The 21890-nt window shown below is 33.4% G+C and overlaps 3 protein-coding genes across 5 annotated transcripts; 1 reads left to right on the top strand and 2 right to left on the bottom strand.

Moving 5' to 3' along the window:
* Positions 1–100: 100 nt before the first annotated feature.
* Positions 101–13452, bottom strand: LOC136340942 (protein brambleberry-like). Of its 2 annotated transcripts, none has more exons than XM_066285436.1 (7): positions 13313–13452; positions 2290–2486; positions 1978–2153; positions 1581–1862; positions 1284–1448; positions 973–1194; positions 101–920 (listed from the first exon to the last, which is right to left on the bottom strand). In XM_066285436.1, the coding sequence occupies exons 2-7, from the start codon at positions 2451–2453 to the stop codon at positions 487–489; spliced, it is 1443 nt and encodes a 480-aa protein (XP_066141533.1). In that variant the 5' UTR covers positions 2454–2486; positions 13313–13452; the 3' UTR covers positions 101–486. The 2 variants fall into 2 exon arrangements, with proteins under 2 accessions (XP_066141533.1, XP_066141532.1); XM_066285435.1 differs by lacking the exon at positions 13313–13452 and adding an exon at positions 2974–3974.
* Positions 3958–11047, top strand: LOC136340939 (oocyte zinc finger protein XlCOF6-like). Its single transcript, XM_066285424.1, has 11 exons — positions 3958–4260; positions 5213–5639; positions 5850–6281; positions 6563–6930; positions 7622–7763; positions 7917–8002; positions 8136–8276; positions 8394–8527; positions 8614–8849; positions 9065–9178; positions 9437–11047. Exons 1-11 carry the CDS (start codon positions 4090–4092, stop codon positions 9466–9468), a joined length of 2283 nt encoding a protein of 760 aa, XP_066141521.1. The 5' UTR covers positions 3958–4089; the 3' UTR covers positions 9469–11047.
* MICU1 (Mitochondrial calcium uptake 1) lies at positions 11966–20694 on the bottom strand. 2 transcript variants are annotated; one of them, XM_066285437.1, is made up of 9 exons: positions 20165–20694; positions 19688–19832; positions 17493–17658; positions 16862–16899; positions 16070–16184; positions 15848–16008; positions 15555–15796; positions 15281–15495; positions 11966–15205 (listed from the first exon to the last, which is right to left on the bottom strand). In XM_066285437.1, the coding sequence occupies exons 1-9, from the start codon at positions 20401–20403 to the stop codon at positions 15057–15059; spliced, it is 1470 nt and encodes a 489-aa protein (XP_066141534.1). In that variant the 5' UTR covers positions 20404–20694; the 3' UTR covers positions 11966–15056. The 2 variants fall into 2 exon arrangements, with proteins under 2 accessions (XP_066141534.1, XP_066141535.1); XM_066285438.1 differs by lacking the exon at positions 17493–17658 and adding an exon at positions 19067–19226 and having other exon boundaries at positions 20165–20681.
* Between the last annotated feature and the right edge of the window lie 1196 nt (positions 20695–21890).

Genomic DNA, 21890 nt, shown 5'->3' with positions numbered 1-21890 from the left:
TTACACCAAAAAGTTTTGCGGCTTTCTGGAATTAAGTCTCCATGACCACATTGGAGGTGAGGGAAAAATATTGAGATTTTCTCAAAAAAAAAGACATTGGTTGCATGTACTTCGTTTATTTAATAGAAAAATAAATATTATAAATAACAATAAAACTACATATTCCCGCTATCTTGAAAGTCTATCGCAGTAATAAACCCATCACTCTATGGTTTTATTTAGCAATATTTGTATGGTCCTCATTTGTAAGTGCGTATTGATTGGATTCTTCATTATGATCAGCAAATTCACATACTTATCAGAGATTTAAAGGAAGAATTTTACCAGTAAGCACTTATAATGAGTACTCACCTAATTAACCAGAACTATCTCACATTAAAAAAAAAATGGTAAAAACTTCAGAAAACTGAAGCGATATACAGACAGCTTAAAAAGTAATAGATTTTTAGGCAATACAAACCATTTTTATCTACCAAATTCATGAAGCTATCCTATTACAGAATCACCAGTTTGATGTCTGTAGCAAAACTGTTTCTCTGGTAAGGAACTCAGTTTACAGGGTGTTCCGGCGCGAGTTTTCGCCGCACAGCGCAAACTACTATTCAATATAAGAGGAGTGTTGCTTCGCGACCTGGAACGAATCCTTGAGTAATGTCCATTTCGCGATATGGGGGGAGTTATAGGGCTAAAGGTATTATTGTAATAATCTGTCTCATTGTGTTCTGGTTCTTCATGATTTGTAAACAGCTGCGAAGTATTCTTATTCACTTCAAGATATCTTGAATTTGTGCTTGACGAAGAAAATCTTGTAGATACCGGTGATATCTCGGGAGTTGGTGAGCTGGTTTTTGATTTGGTCCAACCTATCGCGCAAAGGCGAGTTTTGCGGAAGTTCGTCGCCCAGAAGACAAAAATTTGCGCTGGAAAAAAGAAATAATTTCTTTGCGTTTGGTTAAATTTAGATGCGCGTACCAGTGATTAATCCTGCAATCCAAAATATCAAATTGATGAAACTAAAATGGTTTTTTCCATATAAAGCTATGGTTAAGTTTGCTATTGGTACGGCGATAGCAATTAATCGAGTGCTGGCTCTTGCCGACAAAAATGCGCAAGCTAACATTGATAATAGGATTAGTCCGATATGCCACAAAACTAGGTATAGGCGTTCAACAGCTTCATCGGTACCTCCTAAGGCTGAAATATGAAGCATATTTGAACAAAGGGTCTAAAATATTTTAATATAAGAGGAAATAAATTTATGCCGCAACGGTGAGAAGAATTACCTGTCATAACCCAAGATAACCGTTCCTCCAATACTTGTCTGGTACCTCCCACTAAATTCACTAAAGTATGTACAGTTTCATTGATCTCATGAAGATTACGTAAGGTAGACTCATATTGGCCTTTAAATTCTTCGTTTTGCTTAAGTAAAATTTCTGAATATACATCTAAAAGAACAGATAGTGGTAAGAAAGCTATTGTGTGCATAAATGTTACAGATTCTCAGTACTCTTTGTGTAAAAGTAATATGACTGCAAATCCAGGACTATAGCCAATAAACTCAATGCCATTCCATTTACCTATCTTTTCAAATAACCCATTTGCTTTATTCTGTACGCTTATAATATCTTCCAGCAATTCCTTATGATTTATTTTAGTTTTCGAACTCTGGTGGGCAATCATTTTTGCAGAATTTTCTAGTTTATCCTGCACTTCTTGTGTCATCTGTATTAATTTATTATGCGTTTCATGTATCAGCCGTTTTTCATCCACCAATCTCATGATATTACTTTCAACGACCATTTGACCGTGCAGCTGTGCCTGTTGCATGTCTTTTTGTTGCTTGGAAAGTTCCTTTTGAGCTATTAGTAACACAGAATACAGTAGTAATATAAGGCGTCATGAGTTTGTACACGTAAAAATATTAAAATATACATAAACTTGTATATCTTGCATTTCAACTAACTCATTACATACCTCTAGATAATGAGTCATATGTATTTTCAGCTAAATCGAAAATGCTTTCTTGATTGGCAGCTATTTTTCCTAGTGACTTTAATTGATCCTTTGATGCTTCCATTAGGCGATTTACTGTATGTTCAGCCAGACCTCGAAATTGGGACTGTCTTACCATGTAGCAAACAGCTCGAGCTCTAGATACAAATGTCCATAATCATTCATGAAAATTTTATATTCAGATATTTTAGCTTGCAAATGAAAACTGGCAAACCAAAAGGTCTAGATAAAGGCTCGCACAGTAATAGCATCAATTCCAAGTGTTGTACCCACCTATTACTCATTAAATGATAACTAGTCCATGTATCTGAATCCATCTCTTGTGTACATTCCTTGATACTCATTTCATCACTGCAAGGGTAAATTTTTCTACCCTCAACATACGATTGGCAATTCAAAAGCTGTACTGCCATTTTTGCGAGCTGTTCATCATTCATTTTATTACAGTCACTTCGAAGTTTCAATACAACCTAGAAGAATGCTAATCGTAATTTTGATGAAAGGATGTTTTCTAAAACCTTCTTATTTTTGTACTTTTTTATGTTTTTTAGGCTATTTTTTTGGGTTTCTTGTTAACCTTAATATTTTTTGAAAGTGGTAAGCTTGGGTTTTGCTTGAATTAATTCCAGCCTATTACTGCTGTAAGTAACCAATGTATTGTAATAGGTGAAGATAAAAAAAAGCCTTGTAATAGAATGTAAACTATATAGGATGTTAACACACTAGAACTCTCCTGCAGTACAAATGTTCAAACGTGCCTGTATGAACATACATCTGAATGGAGATTACACTGTAGTGTCTTTATAACCAGTCTAGTCCCTACATGCATGTCTGCAAAAGCAGATATATTTGCAAATGGTTTAAATTGACAATTTTCAAGGCTTAAGTTCTGCTTTGGTCTGCAGAGAATATGGAAAGTGATTCATTCCTTAGAAGAGTGGTGCATATGCTACTTACCCTTTGTTGACATGAGTCCAAATCTGAAATGGCTACTCCTGTTAATTTAACAGCTTCAGATATAAATTTCTCATCCAAAGCAGTAACTTCATAGGGAATACTGTGAGTATATTCTGAACCATACAGTTCATCTTTCTCCTCTGATTTAGAAGGATTGAAATAACTGGCAATACCTTTTATGTAATCTTTTAAATTAGCTTGTACATAATATACATCCAAGAAGGGAAGTATAGCAAATAGGTACATGAAGTTCATATTTTAAGTACTTTACCCGTAGTTTTTATTAAGCAAATTATGTGAAAACTTCGAAGCAATGTAGTATTATAAAGAAATAAGCATGTCGTCTAATATTTTTCAATCAATGCTATTCTATTTTCTGGTTAATACGAAATAAAATCCGTTAAAAATTTAAAAGGCCAGCCAGGTGCTAAAACAGCTGTCTGTTGATTTTCAAAATAGAAGTAATCATCCTATATTGACAAGTAATGTGTAGTGATAATTTGGCAACGTCGAGTGCACAGCGAAAGTACTAATAATACTTGAGAATTTACATTAAAATTGTTGAACTTTAATCTCAAATACGTTGTATGTTGCATCACCTATAATTAATTACCAAAAATGATCGTTTTTCTTAATAATTATTAGAAACGGCTCTAACATCATTATTAATTAATGTTAGAAATCAAAAAATGGTTGCTTAAGTTTTTTTACGTACTAATTCTCACAAATAACATTTGTGCAAACTTCTACTAAAACCAATTTTGCACATTAATTACATTATTTATATTTTTTCAATACTTTTTTTCTTGTGAAACCTTTTTAAGGGGGATATTTAACATTATATTGCACATATATTTCTCTCTCTCCATATATAATGCATCGTTGCCAGTACTCGTCCTTCGATTATTAAATATGATGGTTTCAATGAATTAACATTCTAACAAATGCCAAGTTTCATTTTCGCCAATCGTTAGAAGTCGACCTCTGTCAAAAGCGACAACTATGTTGTGTTTACATTTTCATTTTCAGTATTTTGTAATTTAAATAATATATTTGTATATTTTTGCTCCTAATAGTTAAAATAAGTAACATCTACTTTGTGTTTTAAAGTTTAACATGCAGAAACAGGATATGAAAATAGCCCTCACAGACTTTGACAAAATATGTCGCGTATGTTTACTAGAGAATGGAGATTTGCAGTCTATTTATGCTGTGTGTGTTGAGAATGAATTAAAAACCGATAGAATTGATCTCGTCAACATCTTCAAGAGATATTGTGCAGTGGAAGTAAGCTATTTTTTTGGCATTTATGGGATAGCCAAGTCCACCATGTAACTCTAATATTAGACCTAAATACTTAGAACATGTCTCATAATATGTAATGCATCTGCGAGTTTTAGAGAAGTTTCTGCATCTAGAACTAGAAATTCCTAAAAAAATTATCAAAAATATCAATTACATATATTTATAAGTTTTCTAAGTTCCTTTTAGGGTGTTTTATCAACTTTCTATTACAAAATTCATATCTAGACCAGAGTAGTTAGTGCTGGGAATATTTGTCAAAAGCACTCTGGATTGGTCTTCTTCATTTCGCTGATTATAAATAGCCACCCATATTTTGGCCATGAAAATTTATATATATGATTTCTGCATAGCTTCTAATGATATCTCAATGAAAAATTATATTACAAGGTGTTTTAAAACATTTTATACAAAATTATTTTTCATTTTTTTTCTATATATTGTTCTATTGATTCTATTGTTTTAGTTTTGAACTTCAATGAATTTTAATTTGCTTTAGTTAGCTTTTTTACAGTTGTCTCATTTACCTCTTCTTAAGATTTCTTTAAAAAAACATCAAGATGTTGTCTGCATATGAAATTATAGAGTTATTATCAATTTGTGTGCCAATGTATGTGTATTATGAATATTATTGGGCCCAATTTGGTTCCTTGGGGAGAAGCAATTGTAATGAATTGCTTAATGTGTGTATATCTGTGGATATTGTGTGAAATTCAACTTCAAACACAGGCAACACAGGATCTCTAATACCTTTCTCCGCTCCTTTCTCTTTACTTCCAACAGTCTATACATTACTACAGTAAAAAAAATGCATCTAAAATTTTATACAGGAAAGGACATGAACATAGTTAACTTAACTCCCTATATATATAATGAAACACTACATTAAATAAGTTATTTAAGTTTCTATTAAAAATAGTTTTTTTTTTTCATTCAGGTAAGTACAGATGATAGAAAACCACAGGGTGTTTGCAAGTCATGTATTCGAAGTTTTTGCGAGTCCTATACTTTCTTTGAGAGATGTTTCAAGTCAAATGAAATATTAGACGCCGTTTTGGTTGAAAGTAAGGCCGCCCCCAAAAATGAACCTGAACAATCCGAGCCAATTCCTATGTGCAACGTTTCTGATGAAAAACCATTGAGAAGGAAAGAGGCCAAACAAGACACGTCTTATTTCAGCGAATCTGAAGATGATATTTATGGTAATGATCGTGATGATGACTCTGATTGGGAACCAACGAAAGATCCAATTAAAGACGATTTATCAGTTAAATTGGAGAGTCCAAATAATTCGGATTTTGACGATGAGAAAATTGATAATTCCTCAACAGATGAAACAGAAGTTAAGACTGAACGAGCAACAAGTGAGTGGTAGTTTTTTTTGTATCTATTGTAAGTTTCGATTATACACAGCCGGGATAAGAGCATCTGTTTAAGGTTGTGGTAACATAACGTAAAAATGGATACCTTATTCATTAAATGAGAGTTTAATCAATTAAATTCTATAACAGTCATTTATATGAACTTTGACCAGCTTTTGATATATTACTTATGTTTCCTATTCACGACTTTAGGAAGAACAAGACGTACAAGATCAACACAGCCGCTTAAAAAAAGGGGCCGACCCAGGAAGGGCAAAACAACTGAAAATAAAAGTGATATAGAGGATTCGGAAGCGATCCAAAACCAGCATAAAGACCTCATTTGCCGGCTTTGCAATGAAATTCTTTCCGACATTAATATGTCTATAGATCATTATGACGATATACATGCCCCAAAGATGGAGGTCGACGAGTGCATTTTTTGTGATAGACCGAAAGTGTACAAAAAGAGGGACAATTTGTTGTACCATATGGGCCTGCATTCCAAGGAGAGCATAAAGTGTATACCGTGTCGGAAGTATTTCAGGAATAAGGAGGCCTTGAGTGAGCACTTGAAAGAGTGTTTTAAAGTTGATAGTAAGATGGCAGTAAAAATGGAGGAAGCGCTAGCTGACAATACATCGAGTACGTTAATTTTTTATTATTAAAGTTATCAACACAGAATTGAGTGTTGAAATTACATTATGTCATTCCAAACAATATGTGGACAGTAGACAATATTAGACAGTGACCTTGGCCAAATTTGACAATTGTCACTGTTTTGAGAAATTTGGGTATATTAGAAATTTAGATATCTAATTTTTCCACTTTGTAATTGTTATAGTTTATGAAGTTTCATCAGGAAAAACGAAAAAGAATTCACTCTATATATTGGGTCAATTTATAACTTCAATATTTTTATTTAGGGGTTGATGTCACAACGAATCTCACCAGCAATCAGCTCTCCCAAAAAGTCCTTAAAACAACTCAATATGATGGTGCCTTTTCTTGTCAACTATGCCAAGAGAATTTAGGAGAAATCGACATTGTCATAGCCCATTTTGAAAAAGAACACATGGACGATTTGCTCTGTATTATCTGTTTAAGGCCTTTCACTAAACAAGTGCCTCTATTTCATATGGCTCTACACTCAAAGAAGTCACACGTCTGTAGGCCATGTCGTCTCTTTTTCCCTAACAAAGAGGAATTTGACGTACACAATTCTAAGTATGATCATGATAAATCTTTGACATGCAAAATTTGTGGAAAGAAATTTACCAGAAATTATAAGAAGGTTGGTAAAAATGATTAATTTTTGTGGTGGCTTGTATCCTAAGTATGTTTGTTTATTATTAAAATTAATGGACTAATGTAAATATGAATGTAACGGTGCTAAATATTTTATTTGGTAATCTTTTTTATACAGAATAGTAACTTTTTGGTACTTGGATCTTCCATATGGCAATATAGTAAAGTAGATCAGTTCTGTCTTACGTTCGTATTCGTAGTGCTCATTGAAAGCATGCTTTAAAATCTAAGATATTGTCAGGATTCATAAAATTATTTAATAGTTTTTTTTTTTTTTGAGTAGCTTATATACTTTCATGATATGCTGCTGATGACAAATGATTTACATTAGTGACCACTCTGTAGGGTTCTCTGCAATATATCGTGTGTGTTTTAAAAGTCGTATACCCTTGTAATGCAAAATACTATTAATACGACACTACTTGTATATCTGCTATGTATAAGGAAGTAGGTTTCTCGGTAAAATTTTAATCTTTAAAACACTCCATGCACACTAGTATAGAAAATAATTTATAGTGTTTAAATAATCAATACTTAGTATTCACCAAAATAACAAGAAAGTACCGAATCTCGGAATTTTTATTTAACAGTGAGCTAAACAGTTTTCATTATTAATTGCCGTCATTGATAAATTTTTTTGTTAAATATCTACTAATAATCGATTTATTTATTTTTAGAACAAACATATGCTGAGTCACCTCAAAGAAAAAAATTATTCATGCAACAAATGTGGAAAAACTTTCACTTATAAAACGAGTCTAGTACGTCATTTCAAGATGCATTTTGGTAAACGGTTTTTATGTTCCTCGTGTGGCAATGGTAAGGTTCTTGTTATTTGAAAACATCTCCATGTAAGTACATAGGAATTCCTAGCCCAATGTAGCACCATTCATAGTACTATTCATATGTAATTTTTGCTTTAACTTTTATTAATGATTAAACATTGTTGTTAGAAAATGATTTATTTTTTAGCATATACTACAAAGTTTATGCTGCAGAGACATATTAAAATTATGCATACCTTTGTAGATGATGATGGAAATCCCCTACCTAAACCGGTAAGTTTATGTATATACCAACAATTTATGAGTCGAATTCTATATTTCCTTGATATTGTAACATGGATTAATGTAAAAAATCTAAATAAGAATAATGCACTGTCTACTTCGAAATATTTTTGTATTGTTTTAGCCTCCAAAACCGGTGAAATTGCAGTGCGAATTCTGCGGAGAGATTTTTACCACAAAATATGGATATGGTAGACATATAAGAAGGCATCCGGAATTCAAAGAGTTCAAATGCAAGATTTGTTCATTTATGTGTGATAATAGGGTAAGTTTTATGGTTTGCTGATTGTGAAAAGATGTCAATCCACCATCGGTGTAGATCAATTAATTATTATATAAGATTCCTAACTTGTTAATTAAATTTTTCTTATAATAATTCTAGGACCAATTAGATACTCACATGGAAAACAAACACAATAAGCACACATGCGACGTTTGCGGTAAAAGGTTTCCATTCGAAAGCGAACTGAAAACCCACCATAGAAAGCATGAAGATATTGCAATGGCAAGATTTAGGTAATAGAATTCTTCACGATAAAAATTTTTATCTATTTATTTTTCGCTATATTTCGTTAAAATAATAACACGCAAAATTTGTTTAGATGCGACGTATGTGGTAAAACAGCGAGAACTCAGACTCAGCTTAAAGTTCACTATAGAATACATACGGGCGAAAGGCCATTTTCATGCGACATCTGCGGGAAATCCTTCAAACAAACGGCCCATCTCAAGGTTCACATGTTCCAGCACACTGGAAAAATGCCATTCAAGTGCAAAATCTGTGAAAAGGCATTTCCATTTCAGCACGTAATGGAGATTCATATGCGGACACATACAGGTTTGTGGATGTTTCGTTTCAGGTTACTGAGTTTTTGCTAAATGTATATACAGTGTGTTCTAAATATGTGCCATTGAAATCACGGTTCTTATCGAAATTAGAGTGAATGTTAAATTAGGAAAGTTATGGTTTTATTACTTATTTTTTGGATACCCTACACTGATGCAATTTAAAAACTTTAATTGCATATATGTAGATGTCTACTTAATTTCTAGGTGAAAAACCGTTCCAATGTGTGTTCTGTGGAAATGCGTACCATGACCGTACCACAATGCAAAAACACCAGAAGAAAAAACATCCAGATATGCCCGTCGAAAAGGCTATTAGAGGTGACTATAAAATAAGCACGTTGTCTTAATATATACTTGGTTTGTTAGGAGTAGAATCGTGAGGAATACCTTGTAAGTGTAAATGGATCTAAAGTGTTAGTTGTTTTAATTTATTAAGCTGCCACTTGTGAAAGTTTAGGAATGATAGAAAAAAAGCCTGGGATTTAATACTGCAAGATATTATTTGATCTAAATTGGTACATTTTGACCTAAATTGGGATAATTTTATTTAATAAAAAGTTCTTTAAAATTTCCAAGGTGGTCCTCAAGAGTACAGAGAAGATGGTTAGAAAAGGACTTGTGCACGGGAAGATGTCAACCGCAATATCAAAGTTAAGGTATTTTAACATTTTTTTACGAAACATTTAGGTTGGACTCTTTTCCCTAAAACAATCTGTATGTGTGATATGCCTTAAAAATAATTTCATGTACATAAAATGGGTACCTTTTTCGAAACCTGCACATGTCAAATTGAACATCTAACTTGATCGCTGCTATATCTCATGTGACAATAGATTTGTAAAAAATAATGTAAAACTATTTGTCATAATTCTGCTCGATTCCAATGGGTTTCGAAAAATTACAACAGGGGTATAAGAAAACTGATTGTTCTGAAATCATTAGAAAGCTTTTGCCTCTGAAAGTAAAGTTAATATTATCTATTATGCGTGTTTGTTGCGTACCTTTTCGTGTTTACTTGAAAAATAAAAAGCACTTGCAAAGCCCCTCCCTGTATGACTTCAATAAAATAGTTTCAAAATTCCTAGCATGTTTTAGCAAATTCAAGGTTTTTTGATTTTACTATATTTTTCTTTCCCATTTAAGGATGGTATAAATATACAGTGTGAATTTTTTTAGAGTTAATCAAGGTAATTGCTCTAAATCAGTTGAGAGTTAATTGATAAAGTTTAAATACGTACATACATATACATATTTCAAATTATACAAAGTGGGTTAAAGAAGTTATGTACACATGGTCGTTAAAAAATAAAAATAAAAATCCTTTATTTTCGCATTAGTTTTGAATGTTTGTGAACACTTCTATGTTTCGTTAAATTTATATTTCATTCGTTCATTTAAACTACAGTTACAATTCGCTGTGTAGATTCGTAAAAATATAAGTAATGTGAAAGGTTAAAAATAGATATATAGTGCACTACATAAAAAATGCTTGAAATGTTAAGCAGCATTATCCACCCACTATAAACTGGTTGGGAGTAATTTCCTTGTTTAATGAAAAAAAAAGTCATCCAGTATAATTGGTATGAGAGCATTAGTTAACTACGGCAATTATTATATTTTAATGAGTATGATTTAACCCGGTGTTTCATGTGTTCGAAATGGGGCTCGATGTCCGCAAAAGCTCCATCCTAGTTAACTTAAGAAAATAAATTGTAACAATTCATCATGGTTTAAATCCCTAAACGAAAAAGCGAAATATCATGACCAAGTAGGTGGTGATTATTAAACAATCCACGTAGTAGGTGAACAGTAAACGTTAAGCGCCACTTTTACAGTACTCTTTGCCGTCAAGCCTATTACTAATAGATGAATTTATCCAAAACATGTCTCTGACATTTCAATGCTTACTTGAAGCTTTTGAAGACCCCAAATGAAAACTGCCTGCTCTACATGATATGTCTGGCATCAAAATTAACTAGGAATGTGATTTTTCGGTCATCAGACGTCAGATGTTGGACGCATAGGGTTCAGGCAATGTAAATATTTATAGTAGATCTGATGTATGATTTGGACCTTGAATCAGATCAGATGAGCATAAGGAAACACTTTTATTTACATGTTTTATAAGTATTTATTTTTGTATTTGCTTAAAAAAAAGAAAACAAATAAATTTACAAGAACATTTTAGAGTGTAGTCTTATTGCAGACCTGCTTCGTTTCATTTACAAATATACATTGATAAGAGTACACAGAATGGTGATCCATTACCTGGTTAAGCATTGTTCTTTTTGATACTTCTGTTGTTTCCTAAGTAGGTTTCCTGTAGCTACACTTAATGGTAGAAAAGAGATGAATTCAAACTTTGCAACGATCTTGATGGCCATAATGTTTTTGTTTATGGGCTAATAAAATTATAATCGAATTCGTCACTAGTGTAAGACACAACTAACAACTTTGCACTGGAGAAACTACTTCTTCCGATAAAATATAACCCCCAATGGCTATATGTGAGATTTGAGAAAATTTCCTTTTTTACTTTCACAAAATTTTCTAATTAACTTCCTATACGGACCGCCCTATTTTTTTGGTAACTTTTTTGTTGACTTTAATGCTTCCATTAGAATGAGTACATCCACATTTTCTTTGCTCTTACAGATTAATAAATGATTCAGAATCGTCTATTGTTTTTACGTGTCTACTTTGGTCTGCTCCGATGCGTCATCGATAACTGGACAACATTCCCTATCCGCCACCTAGGTGCACACCTGATAGGTGATGAGAAAGTCCCCCTGGAACTAACCAAAACTAACCTGAACTTTTTTGCACAAGGAACATTTTTAAAAGAGCTCTGGAGACAAAACGGATCATTTTTGACTATGCGAAAATGTTTTCTATGTAAAAATTGTTCACCACAGCGTCCCTTATAATCTCCTTAAGTATGGCACAACCTTTTTGGAACACCTTGTAGTTAAGGAGATATTTGTATCCGGACACCCTGTATGTTCAGTTACTTTGATAGCGGGTAACCGTGTAGATACTTTAATATGCGATTTGTTAATTTTTTATTACAATACAGTAGTGTGGACATAATATTAAAAGCAAAACTTCAACATAATTATTCTATATACTCGTATTTCCCACAATTCTAAAATATGGGTAACATGATAATATAGCACTAAATATAAACAACAGTCCTTAAAAATCACAATTGAAAATTAAAAATATATATACACTAAGAAAAAATTCTGAAATGATGAGTACCAATCGTCTACTACGTTTTCATGGAGCATTGCGATTACTTTAGTCATATTAATTATTTGAGTAATAGAGATATTTAATTCAAATTCCATGGAAACGTACTAAATATTTTTGTCATCTAGTGGATCAGATATTATATCCTTCCCGTAACTTTCAATACCTTCGTCGGTAAGCGCATATTCACACTTCCACGAATTACTATAGCCTCAAAGACACATAGGAATTGAAATCATATTTATAAGTCAAAACATTCATTAAAATCATTATTCGCTATGATTTTTTTCGTGTGTATTTGTTATTCTTTAGTAATAGATAAGAAGCGTCATTAATAATATGTGTATTCGCGGTTATCAATAGGAGTTAGAGAGCAAGGAAAACAGCGAGAACATTTCAAATTAAACTTAAAATATTGGGAACGCAAGTTTTATGTGATGTTTTAAGATTACAGTACACAGTCGCGTTAATATGAACACTCACTGTTATGAAGAATTCAATAACATGAACACCGAACTTATGACCATTGACTTCTCTATCATATAAACAAAGCAAGATTTCGTGGACATGAACGATTTAATTAAAATCATATTCTTGTTACACTATGTTTAATCATACATGCATTATTGTAAGAATTCCCCTTATTGAACAACGAACAACACCCTGTACAGGAAGTTCTTCGATTTTTACACGTCAATCGTTATGTCAATCTTATAATGTCGTTATACGGGGAACCCCTTCAGGTTTTAGGGAAATTACCGTGAGAGATTTAGGAAAATCAAGAAAAAAATATTAGCCATTCGGCAACCATTCTGTTTTAGTATAATTAGCATTTTTGAGTAATAAAAATAAATTATTAATATTCATTCCTGAGAAAAAAAATATACATTAATTCCTGAAGAAAATTCAATATTAATTATTCCTAAAAAAAATTCTCAGAATAGTCAGTGTTTTGGGTTAATTTCAACTTGAAACAGAAACATTCACAGCTAAGTCCTGAAATACAAGCAAAATCAGAATTCAAATCATATCAGGTTGCGATATCATTCTTCAACCATGTCCAAAGATGATCCCAAGTATCTTTGAAAAGAGTCAAAATTCCAAATAATTTTCACATTCAATTAAAATTCTAATCAAGTCTTTCTCATTCACTTGACAAAACTTAACTGTGAATCACTAGAAACAATAATCAGAACTCACCTCCGGACAACAAAAGCACGAGCCAGAATCACTTCCACTCGCAAAATAACAGTGAATCAAGTCCACATTCACTCAATATCATGGACATATTAACGACGTTACTCTCGAGACTTTAAAATAAAAGAAAACCCGATTTTTTTCCGATTATTAATGCAGCGCGGATTACCAACATCTTGCTCATCACCGCGCTGATACTTAAGTGAATCACCTACAAAGTGATATCGGTACTACCTGCCTTTTGCAAAGACCCAGCTGATCGACCTTGGATCGATACACGATAGCAAGTAACGTGCGATGTTTCCAGATTTAGTAAAATGAGGAGAAAGTAATTAATATATGTAATATAGATAAAGCCGATATCAATCTTAACATTTTATCTCGATATGTTAAAAACTTAACGGTTTCGAGGACTGAATACTACATGTGAACTTATAAATATAATTTTTTTTATGAACAATAGCCACATGCATACTGGTTTCCTTTTAAGAACTAATATTGAATTTCTTCCAAGAATTAATATTAAACTTTTCTCTGAAACTAAAATTGCATTTTTGTAGGATTTTTTTAATGTTTTTAGATAGTTTCAAAAATAAATCTGATGCGATGCCCCAAATACAAAATAATTTTTTGAAATTAATTTATTTTTGCATTCAGGAAAATGGTCAACATTTTGAACATTTCTTTCAAGAATTGAATCAGGTTTGTAGTTGTTTGGAATTAAAAGTTTTTTTTGTGTTCTCGTTCTGACTAAACAACAATAATTTATCGCGAGGTATTATACCAAATAATTTTTTTGTAGAGAAACGGCGTGCCTGACGAAAATTTTGCAAGGGGCAAAAAAGTTCCAAAACAAAAGCAGCTCGGGGAGAAAGGGAATAAAATCATTCTTGCAGAGGGCAACAAAAATACAATTTTTTATTTATGAACCATGCGCCATTTTTAATATTTTTATGCATTAAAAAGATTCCGCTCCCGTCAAAACACGTTAATTGATGTAGTAAATGAACTATAAAATCGATGAAAGCATTTTCCAATTATTTCGAAAAATCCTTACTAATTTAAGAGCTTCGGAGACCTGTAGCGGCAAAACAAAGCAACACTGGATATAGATCAGTTTGCCTAGAATGTCTCATCTTTGGTTCTGGAATTTTTGGTCAAACCTTGTAGTCATTTCAAGGATATTCCTGTACAGACACCAAAATACCATGTGTTTCTTAAAAAAATCGGTCATTTTATGTACGATGTATATGGTTAATTCACAATTCCGCTGCCTTTCACTAGTACAGCCACTTCCGGTGGTATCGAAGATTTTTTTGTGTTCATATTATCGGAATCGTGTTATATTTCGAAGAAACTAACTTTTCAGTAAATTACATTCAGCTCTCAAAAATTACCTAAAAAGAACACGTTAATTCTACGGCCCTGACCAAAGGCATGACATTCTGGGGCATTTGTGAATCAACTTGAAAGTCATCTTACCAACGTGTGATCTGAGCGAAAGATAATAACATACAGTATTTTTGAGAAATGACTAAGATTTGAAGTATAAAAATCTGCGTTTCCTATTTACGGATTTTAACACCTATCGAATAAGGTGTTTGACGGCTATGAGGTGTCAATTTGGCCCTGTAATGTTTCTGCAGGGACTCAAAAATTCAATGTAATTCTCATTATATAAAAGGCCCTCAATTAGTTGCGAATCGACAATACAGGCCATTATGTCTGAAGCGTTACCGTTTTACACCTAAACATTGGAACGACTTTGTTCCCTAGCACATTTAATAACGTTCTGCAAGAATTTAACGAGTCCTGTGTCCTTGGGTTTCTCCAAACCTCTGTGCACCCGATTCTTCATTACTGCTATGAATTCTTTATTACTAAGTTGGCCGTCCACTGAAAGAAAAATACAGCGAAGTAAAATCGATTTGCTCAAATTCCTCAAATAAGAAATATATTCAATGTCCTTACTGTTTTCATCGAAAATTGTGAACACTACATGGACGATATGATCGCTTAAATCCACGTGGGCTACCGTTTTGGCCACGTGCTTCAGTGTTGCCTGGTCTATGGAAGCTCCTGCGATATGATAAAACATTAAGGCAGTATCAACGTCATTGATGTTATTTAAAAAGCTGTAGAAGTGCAGGTAGTCCTCTCTCGATATGCCGTCGGCTTCTTTAAATCTGGCAAAAATTGGATTTATTATCCCACGCAGTCGACCGAACTATTTAACAATACTTACGTTTTTTTAACCCTTTTCAACATCTTCATCTTTTTACTTTGAGGATAGCCCGCATATGCCAACAACAGTTCGGCGAAATCGACTTCGCTAATGTTTCCTTTCTCGTTTGAGGTTTTCCTATTAAATTCGAGACTTAAAATTTCTTTCTGCAATTGCTCTTGGAACTCTAGGAATTTCTCTATTGTCAGCTTTTGCTTCAGGTTTGGCCCGAAGAAGTAGGTGGTTAAGGCCGAGTTTACGCCCTGAAATTATTGCTGGCAGATGGAATTGGTGTTCGGAATTTAACTGGTTACCTTGAAAGTGTTTCCAGTATTGGCATGATCTCTATGACGAGAACCAATGCTTGATTGTTGCCTAATGATTGTGGCGACCTTTTCGAACTCCTCGCAATCAACTGTGCCGTCTCCGTTTAAGTCGAACATTCGGAAGGCGATTTCGAAATGTCTGCGTGAGGCTGCAGTTAATAAATTGAAGAAATGATACATCGATCTCTTTGAGGGCGCAATGCGACTTACTTGAGAGAACAGTTAAGAGAAATATGTAGTCTGAGAAGGAGATGAGGCCGGCGCTTCCCAATTTGTAGAATATGCTGTCCTCGCCTAAGGTGAGATCTATTTTTTGCTGAACGGACTGAAGACAACGAAGGTATTAGATTTTGTTACATGGATTGTTATATAGTGCTTTCAGTTCAAAAGCTGCCGCCTTCATCAATCCTTTCATAAATAAAATTGGACAAAAATTCTTTAATTGAGACATTGGACAATTTTATTCATTCCACCGCTAAAAAGGCACTTTGCCAGATACGCCCTAATCGGCTCCGTTTACCTTATCTCTTCCAAAATTCAAGTAACTGACAAAGTGCTAACACGGTAAAAATATTCAATAGCCCAAAGTACTCTTAACTGGCAGATTTTTGGACTTTCTGGCAACAAACTTCCAATTTTGCATTGATTTCATTGCGCGGTATTATCACGGATATCATAACGACTCATGCCGGTTCAACTTTATTTCGTTCGACGAGGGAATTTTGGACCGCCAGTTAAGATTCGCTTCGACTATACATGCTTCCACGTCCAAAACTTCAGCATAAACAGTATAAAAACTACTGTGTCAAAAAACATGCATTGAAACAATTGTATTTACCTGTAGACCGTGCTGAAAAAGACAAAAATAAATGTGAGTTCGCAAAGGTAAGCAGAAATATACAAGGATGGTTTGGTACTATGCAGTGAGAAGGTATTACTGGTAATAAATAAGACTATTTGACACTAGTGGGGAAGTAAACCTTTTTGTAGTAAACTACTTACTTTTGGGTCGTAACGCCTGTACTGATCCAGCCCCAGACCTGAAATTTGACAAAATTGTGAATATGTAGATGTATGCTCTTACTCTTGTTTACTTAGCTACTTAGTGCCAGTGCTAATGTAGGTGTTTTAGTAAGTAGGTAAGCGCTTCAATGTTAGTGTGGTATGCACCATTTCTTCATGTTCGAATAAAAGCACAAGTCAGCCACAAGCGTGTTTCATCATTCACTTATATCGTTGACTTCAATATATTTTTTTGCTTTAATTGTGATTCACTACAATGGTGCATACAGGTAATATCGTGAGAATGTCATGTATTATGAAGAATTGACAGTGTTGTCTATTGAGAAATTACAGTTCATGATGAACATGATAAATCAGCGTTTTCCATTGAGAAAATTGAAAAAAAAAGTGTTTCATCCCTGCCTGTATTTAAATGTCAATAAAGTAGTATGGCAATATACTAGTCCTACACTAAATTTGCCAAAATGCCATGCTGCTTGTTAGCTTTCAGCATACAGTGTCACATAATACAGAAAAATGAGAAATATGATCTACGTATTTGAATGATTACGTTTTCTTTGAAGTGTGTAATATGTTGATCATACTAATTCTCGCACAATGAGCCACTAACCGTCAGGTTGTTTCAGTCCTGGAGTAATTGATCTTATAAAGTCGCTCGGAGTCATGAACACCTCATGGTGATCCGGCGTCGGCCCGTGTACTTGAATAGTTGCGAAATAGCGAAACACTTTTTCCGGCGTGGAATAGTGCCGAACGCGATTTTCGTATTCGATTATCTGCGAAAGCATGCACTAATATAAGCATTAGTAGTTGAAATAAACAGAAAGGGGTTAATTTGAGACATAGGAAATATTAATTAGCTTTAACACAGATTTCCAGTCAAGTATCGTTGAAAAACCGAGGAATCTAGGACTCCTGCAGTCCCGACCATAAATCCTGAAACTCCCTGTATGTATAACAATAAACATATTAGTTTTCCCAGGTAAGCAGTCTCTAGCAGAAACCTAAAGGCGATATTAAGTGAATGAGCACGTTGCCTAAACGTGCCATTAATGGTGTTGTTAAAAGGGTGCATACAGCCATACTAATCATGCTGTTAATCTGTGTAAATTGCAAACCCACGTCTTCAGGCGAAAACCCAAAACTCGTCTGTGATAAACTATTATTTGCCGAATCTAAGAATGGTGCAAGGTAAAACCTGCATAAGCCCCATATATGCGTGCGGTTTCTATATCGGACGTGATCAAAGGTTATCTTTCCATAAAACAACAGTCTTCAAAGTATGAATGTCGGCCGGAGAACTCAGTGGTTCTTCCCAAGTTAAATGATCGACTGAAGGGTAACGTGATCTTCACCACTGAGGATATATTCATGTGAACCTTAACAGTTTTGGAATTCCGGCCGTACTTTGGTTTTGGGAGTAATTTTCACCCGAGGCCAATGAAACTGTTGCCGTCGGCACGGAATGGACAACAGGGATCGTCAAGGGAGGAAGAATCCTCTAGAAAAGTGGCAGGAGGAAGAATCGTATTATTGCCACATTTGTAAGTAAGGCCGAAATTGTCCCCTTTGCTGCTCTTGGACACTCTGGACTGCAGCCCAGGCAATCAAAGCTGCATTTAGGTGGAACGGAACTCCAACCCAGATGTGGTATATGGTGTCCATCGTTACGGTCTAAAGTGGGAGAGAGTACACCGAAATAATAGGGACACGTCATTGCAGTATGTGTGTACCGGGTTATAGAGCAAAGCTGAACGAGTGGGTACATAAAGATTTCTGAATATGGCCGTCACACTTCCACAAGAATCTCATTTATATGAGATATTATTGATTTCCAATTTAACCTGCTGGCTGAACTATAATAGATAATGAGATACAACAGATTTTCTATGTCACAAAGCAAGTTGTCCTTTATCTTAGTATAGTTGAAATAAACGCAGTGCATAAAGACCAAGTTTCAGAATTAATAAATATTGCACAAACTCCAGGAATAACACCACTAAACAAAACATATACAGAACAGAAAATAAATTAGTTCAACCAATCACCATTCACAGTTAGAACAACACCACACAATAATCATTCACATTTTATTTGTAAACTGAAAAAATTTATTGTTTTTAATAAATGTTCCATATTGAAACTCTGGAGGCTTAAAAACGGCAAAAACAAATATAAAATTACCATCTGGTTGTTTCATTCCTGGAGTAATGGCCCTCAAAAAATCATCAGGCGTCATGAAAACCTCATTATTCGTATCCCCAACGAGTTTTATAGTGGCAAAATATCTAAATATTTTGTCAGGTGTGGAATAAGCCCTCATGCGATTTTCATACTCTATAATCTAATGAAGAAATAATCAATCATGTAAACTGTAATAGTATACAAATTCAACATGATTGTATGTAGTAATGGGTATACAATAGTATATGTAGATCATATGGCCTGATATAATGCATATAAATAAACATTTCTAAATTGGGAAAATGACAGAAAAATAGAACATAAATTTCTATACAGAAGTTTTTATTAATACTAAGGAATTCCACCTGAATGTGCACATTATGGAAAAGTAACTCATCATATTTTATGCAAAAAATTTACGAAATCATTTTTTATTCAACATATGAGCTCTAAATGTGTAAACATATTTATTAAGAAACCAAAAAAGTATTAATTGAACAATCCATTGTTCACATACAAATAAGTGACCGAAAATGTATAAAGTTATAAAAAAACCTTTATAAATAAATGCTGAGAAAATAGGTGTAACCATCTGGATAATGCCTCCATTAGGTAACTTACCTTTCTGTCACGAAATCCAACTTTCTCTTTCTTGGCCTTCTTCTTTTTCCCATCTTCATCAACACCATTTTCTTCAGCCTTCATATCATCATCAACATCCTGAACTGGTTCAGATTTTGCATGAACTATGAGCATGCTTTGAAATCTGAAAAAGATAATATTTAAAAAATCAAGGTAAGTATCTACAGGGTGTATGAATAGGGGATTCTATTTTAGGTTAGCACATGTTTAGTTACCAAAACAAAGGAAGTTTGAAAATAGCTTTTGGTATTTGCTCTATGGTTCCTAAAGCTAGATCTACTACAAATTTGGGCTGCAGTTAATACTGAAAATCTACAGGGCGGTCATTGTTTTGGTGAGAGGTCACCTTGTAGATTTTCATCACCAACTAAAAAGTCATATCATTTAATAAGCTTTCACCTAGCACTTTGACCCTTAAACTTGGTCCTACTTTATACTTCAAGACTCAATACTTACCTTTTCCATTCGATTATTGGTGCCAGTAGAAATAAGTATAAAAGAAAAACATATCCTGTTGAAGTTCTTGTGTCTGGGGTCTCATGTTCTATATTAGGATTAGATGTTAAATAACTATGTGTGGGTGTTTTGGAGGCTTTAAATTGAGATACGACAGGAACGTTAATTTTTAAATTTGTATATAAGAGTCTAACAGAAATTTTTGGCCGGATTAAATTAAGAATTCGCGTATAGTTCATTTTAACAACTAAAGGAGATATTGAATTGAATTTCAGGAAATACTAAGATAGGAGAGATTTGATTACAATGATACAACCAGATATTTTTAGAATATTAAGTATTGCCTTACGAGAACATTACTTTATAGGAAGTTTTTGATAAACCTTTATATAAAATCCAAAAAGTTAAATTTTGATGACAAAATGTCAAAAAACAGCTGTCTTTTCTTATCAAAATATAACCTAATATCTCAATTTTTATTATCTGGTCGTGGCTCTTGATTTTCTACGGCTAAATAAGTAATAAACAAACTTATCAGGAAAGAATGTGACTATGACATCATCAAGATTATGCATTTATTTTATTTTATTTTTTTAATAAAACATCTATATATAATAATATCTAACGTTCTTAATTATCACGATCCATTGTAAATGTTCTATCCAACTGTTGAACAAAACACCGATCCCTACATTTTCCTCTGAGCGGCTTTAGTCTAGATATACAGGGATTTTGTTTCTAATGTTTATTATACCATTTCATGGAAATTTACTGATTCAAGCAATGGTTAAAAAATTTTAAACTTGGATTGAATATCGTCTACAATTTCTTTTAAGAATATAACTTCCCATTTACATTATTACAATTTGTAACGCACAATTTACACTCGTTCGCCGTACCATCAAACCAAGCTAAGTTATGAGTGAAGAAGAGTAAATCTTTGAATTGAATTTCAACTGGACAATAGGACGACATATGCGACGACATTGGCAAAAAGTATTGCCATACCTTCTCAATATTTTACACTGTGAGGTACCATGCTCTGCATTTTATTGGTCTTTTGAACAATTACCTTTACAAGGATACTAAGTTATGATATCTTTTTTTGTTTATTTTGAAAAGATTTACAATTAGAAAGAAATGTGATTATTAAATTTTTCAATTATTTATTGGATCAACAGAATTGGCTTCTAAAATAAATAACTGTCCATTATAATAGTCAAATATAACAGAAGAATAAATGTACAGCAACCTTAACTATTTTTAACATTGTGTTGAACATCTTTGGAGTCCTCTCCTTTTTGCACTTCTTTTTCTACAAGTTGACCAGTGTAATATAAATATATCATTCGAATCCTGTAAAAAATGAGCTCTTGTTGGTAATAAGGTTTTAGTGCCCTTGCATATTTACCATCTCCAGTCAATAATGTTGCCAACAAAAATTATAAATATGAAGGACCCAAATAAGACTGAGCTCCAGGGAGTGATTTGTCGTTTATGCCCAAAATTTTTATATCCTCTTTCCTGCTGGGACAATCCATTGATTCGAACCTTACTTTCAACTCTATACAGTCTCACTGAACATTTCGAGGATACTAAAGAGGATATTAAGCTACTTTTTATTCCCAGTGTTCTCTGAAGAGTACATAATCTTGACAATATCATTCCAATTTGCTAAAATTGCCCTCTAACTTCCAATTCTATAGTTTTCACTTATTTCCAATTT

This window comes from Euwallacea fornicatus, chromosome 9 (genome assembly GCF_040115645.1).
Source record: "Euwallacea fornicatus isolate EFF26 chromosome 9, ASM4011564v1, whole genome shotgun sequence".
Classification (NCBI taxonomy): domain Eukaryota; kingdom Metazoa; phylum Arthropoda; class Insecta; order Coleoptera; family Curculionidae; genus Euwallacea; species Euwallacea fornicatus.
Note: the sequence above shows the minus strand (reverse complement) of the source record. Positions and strands in the feature narration are given on the sequence as shown.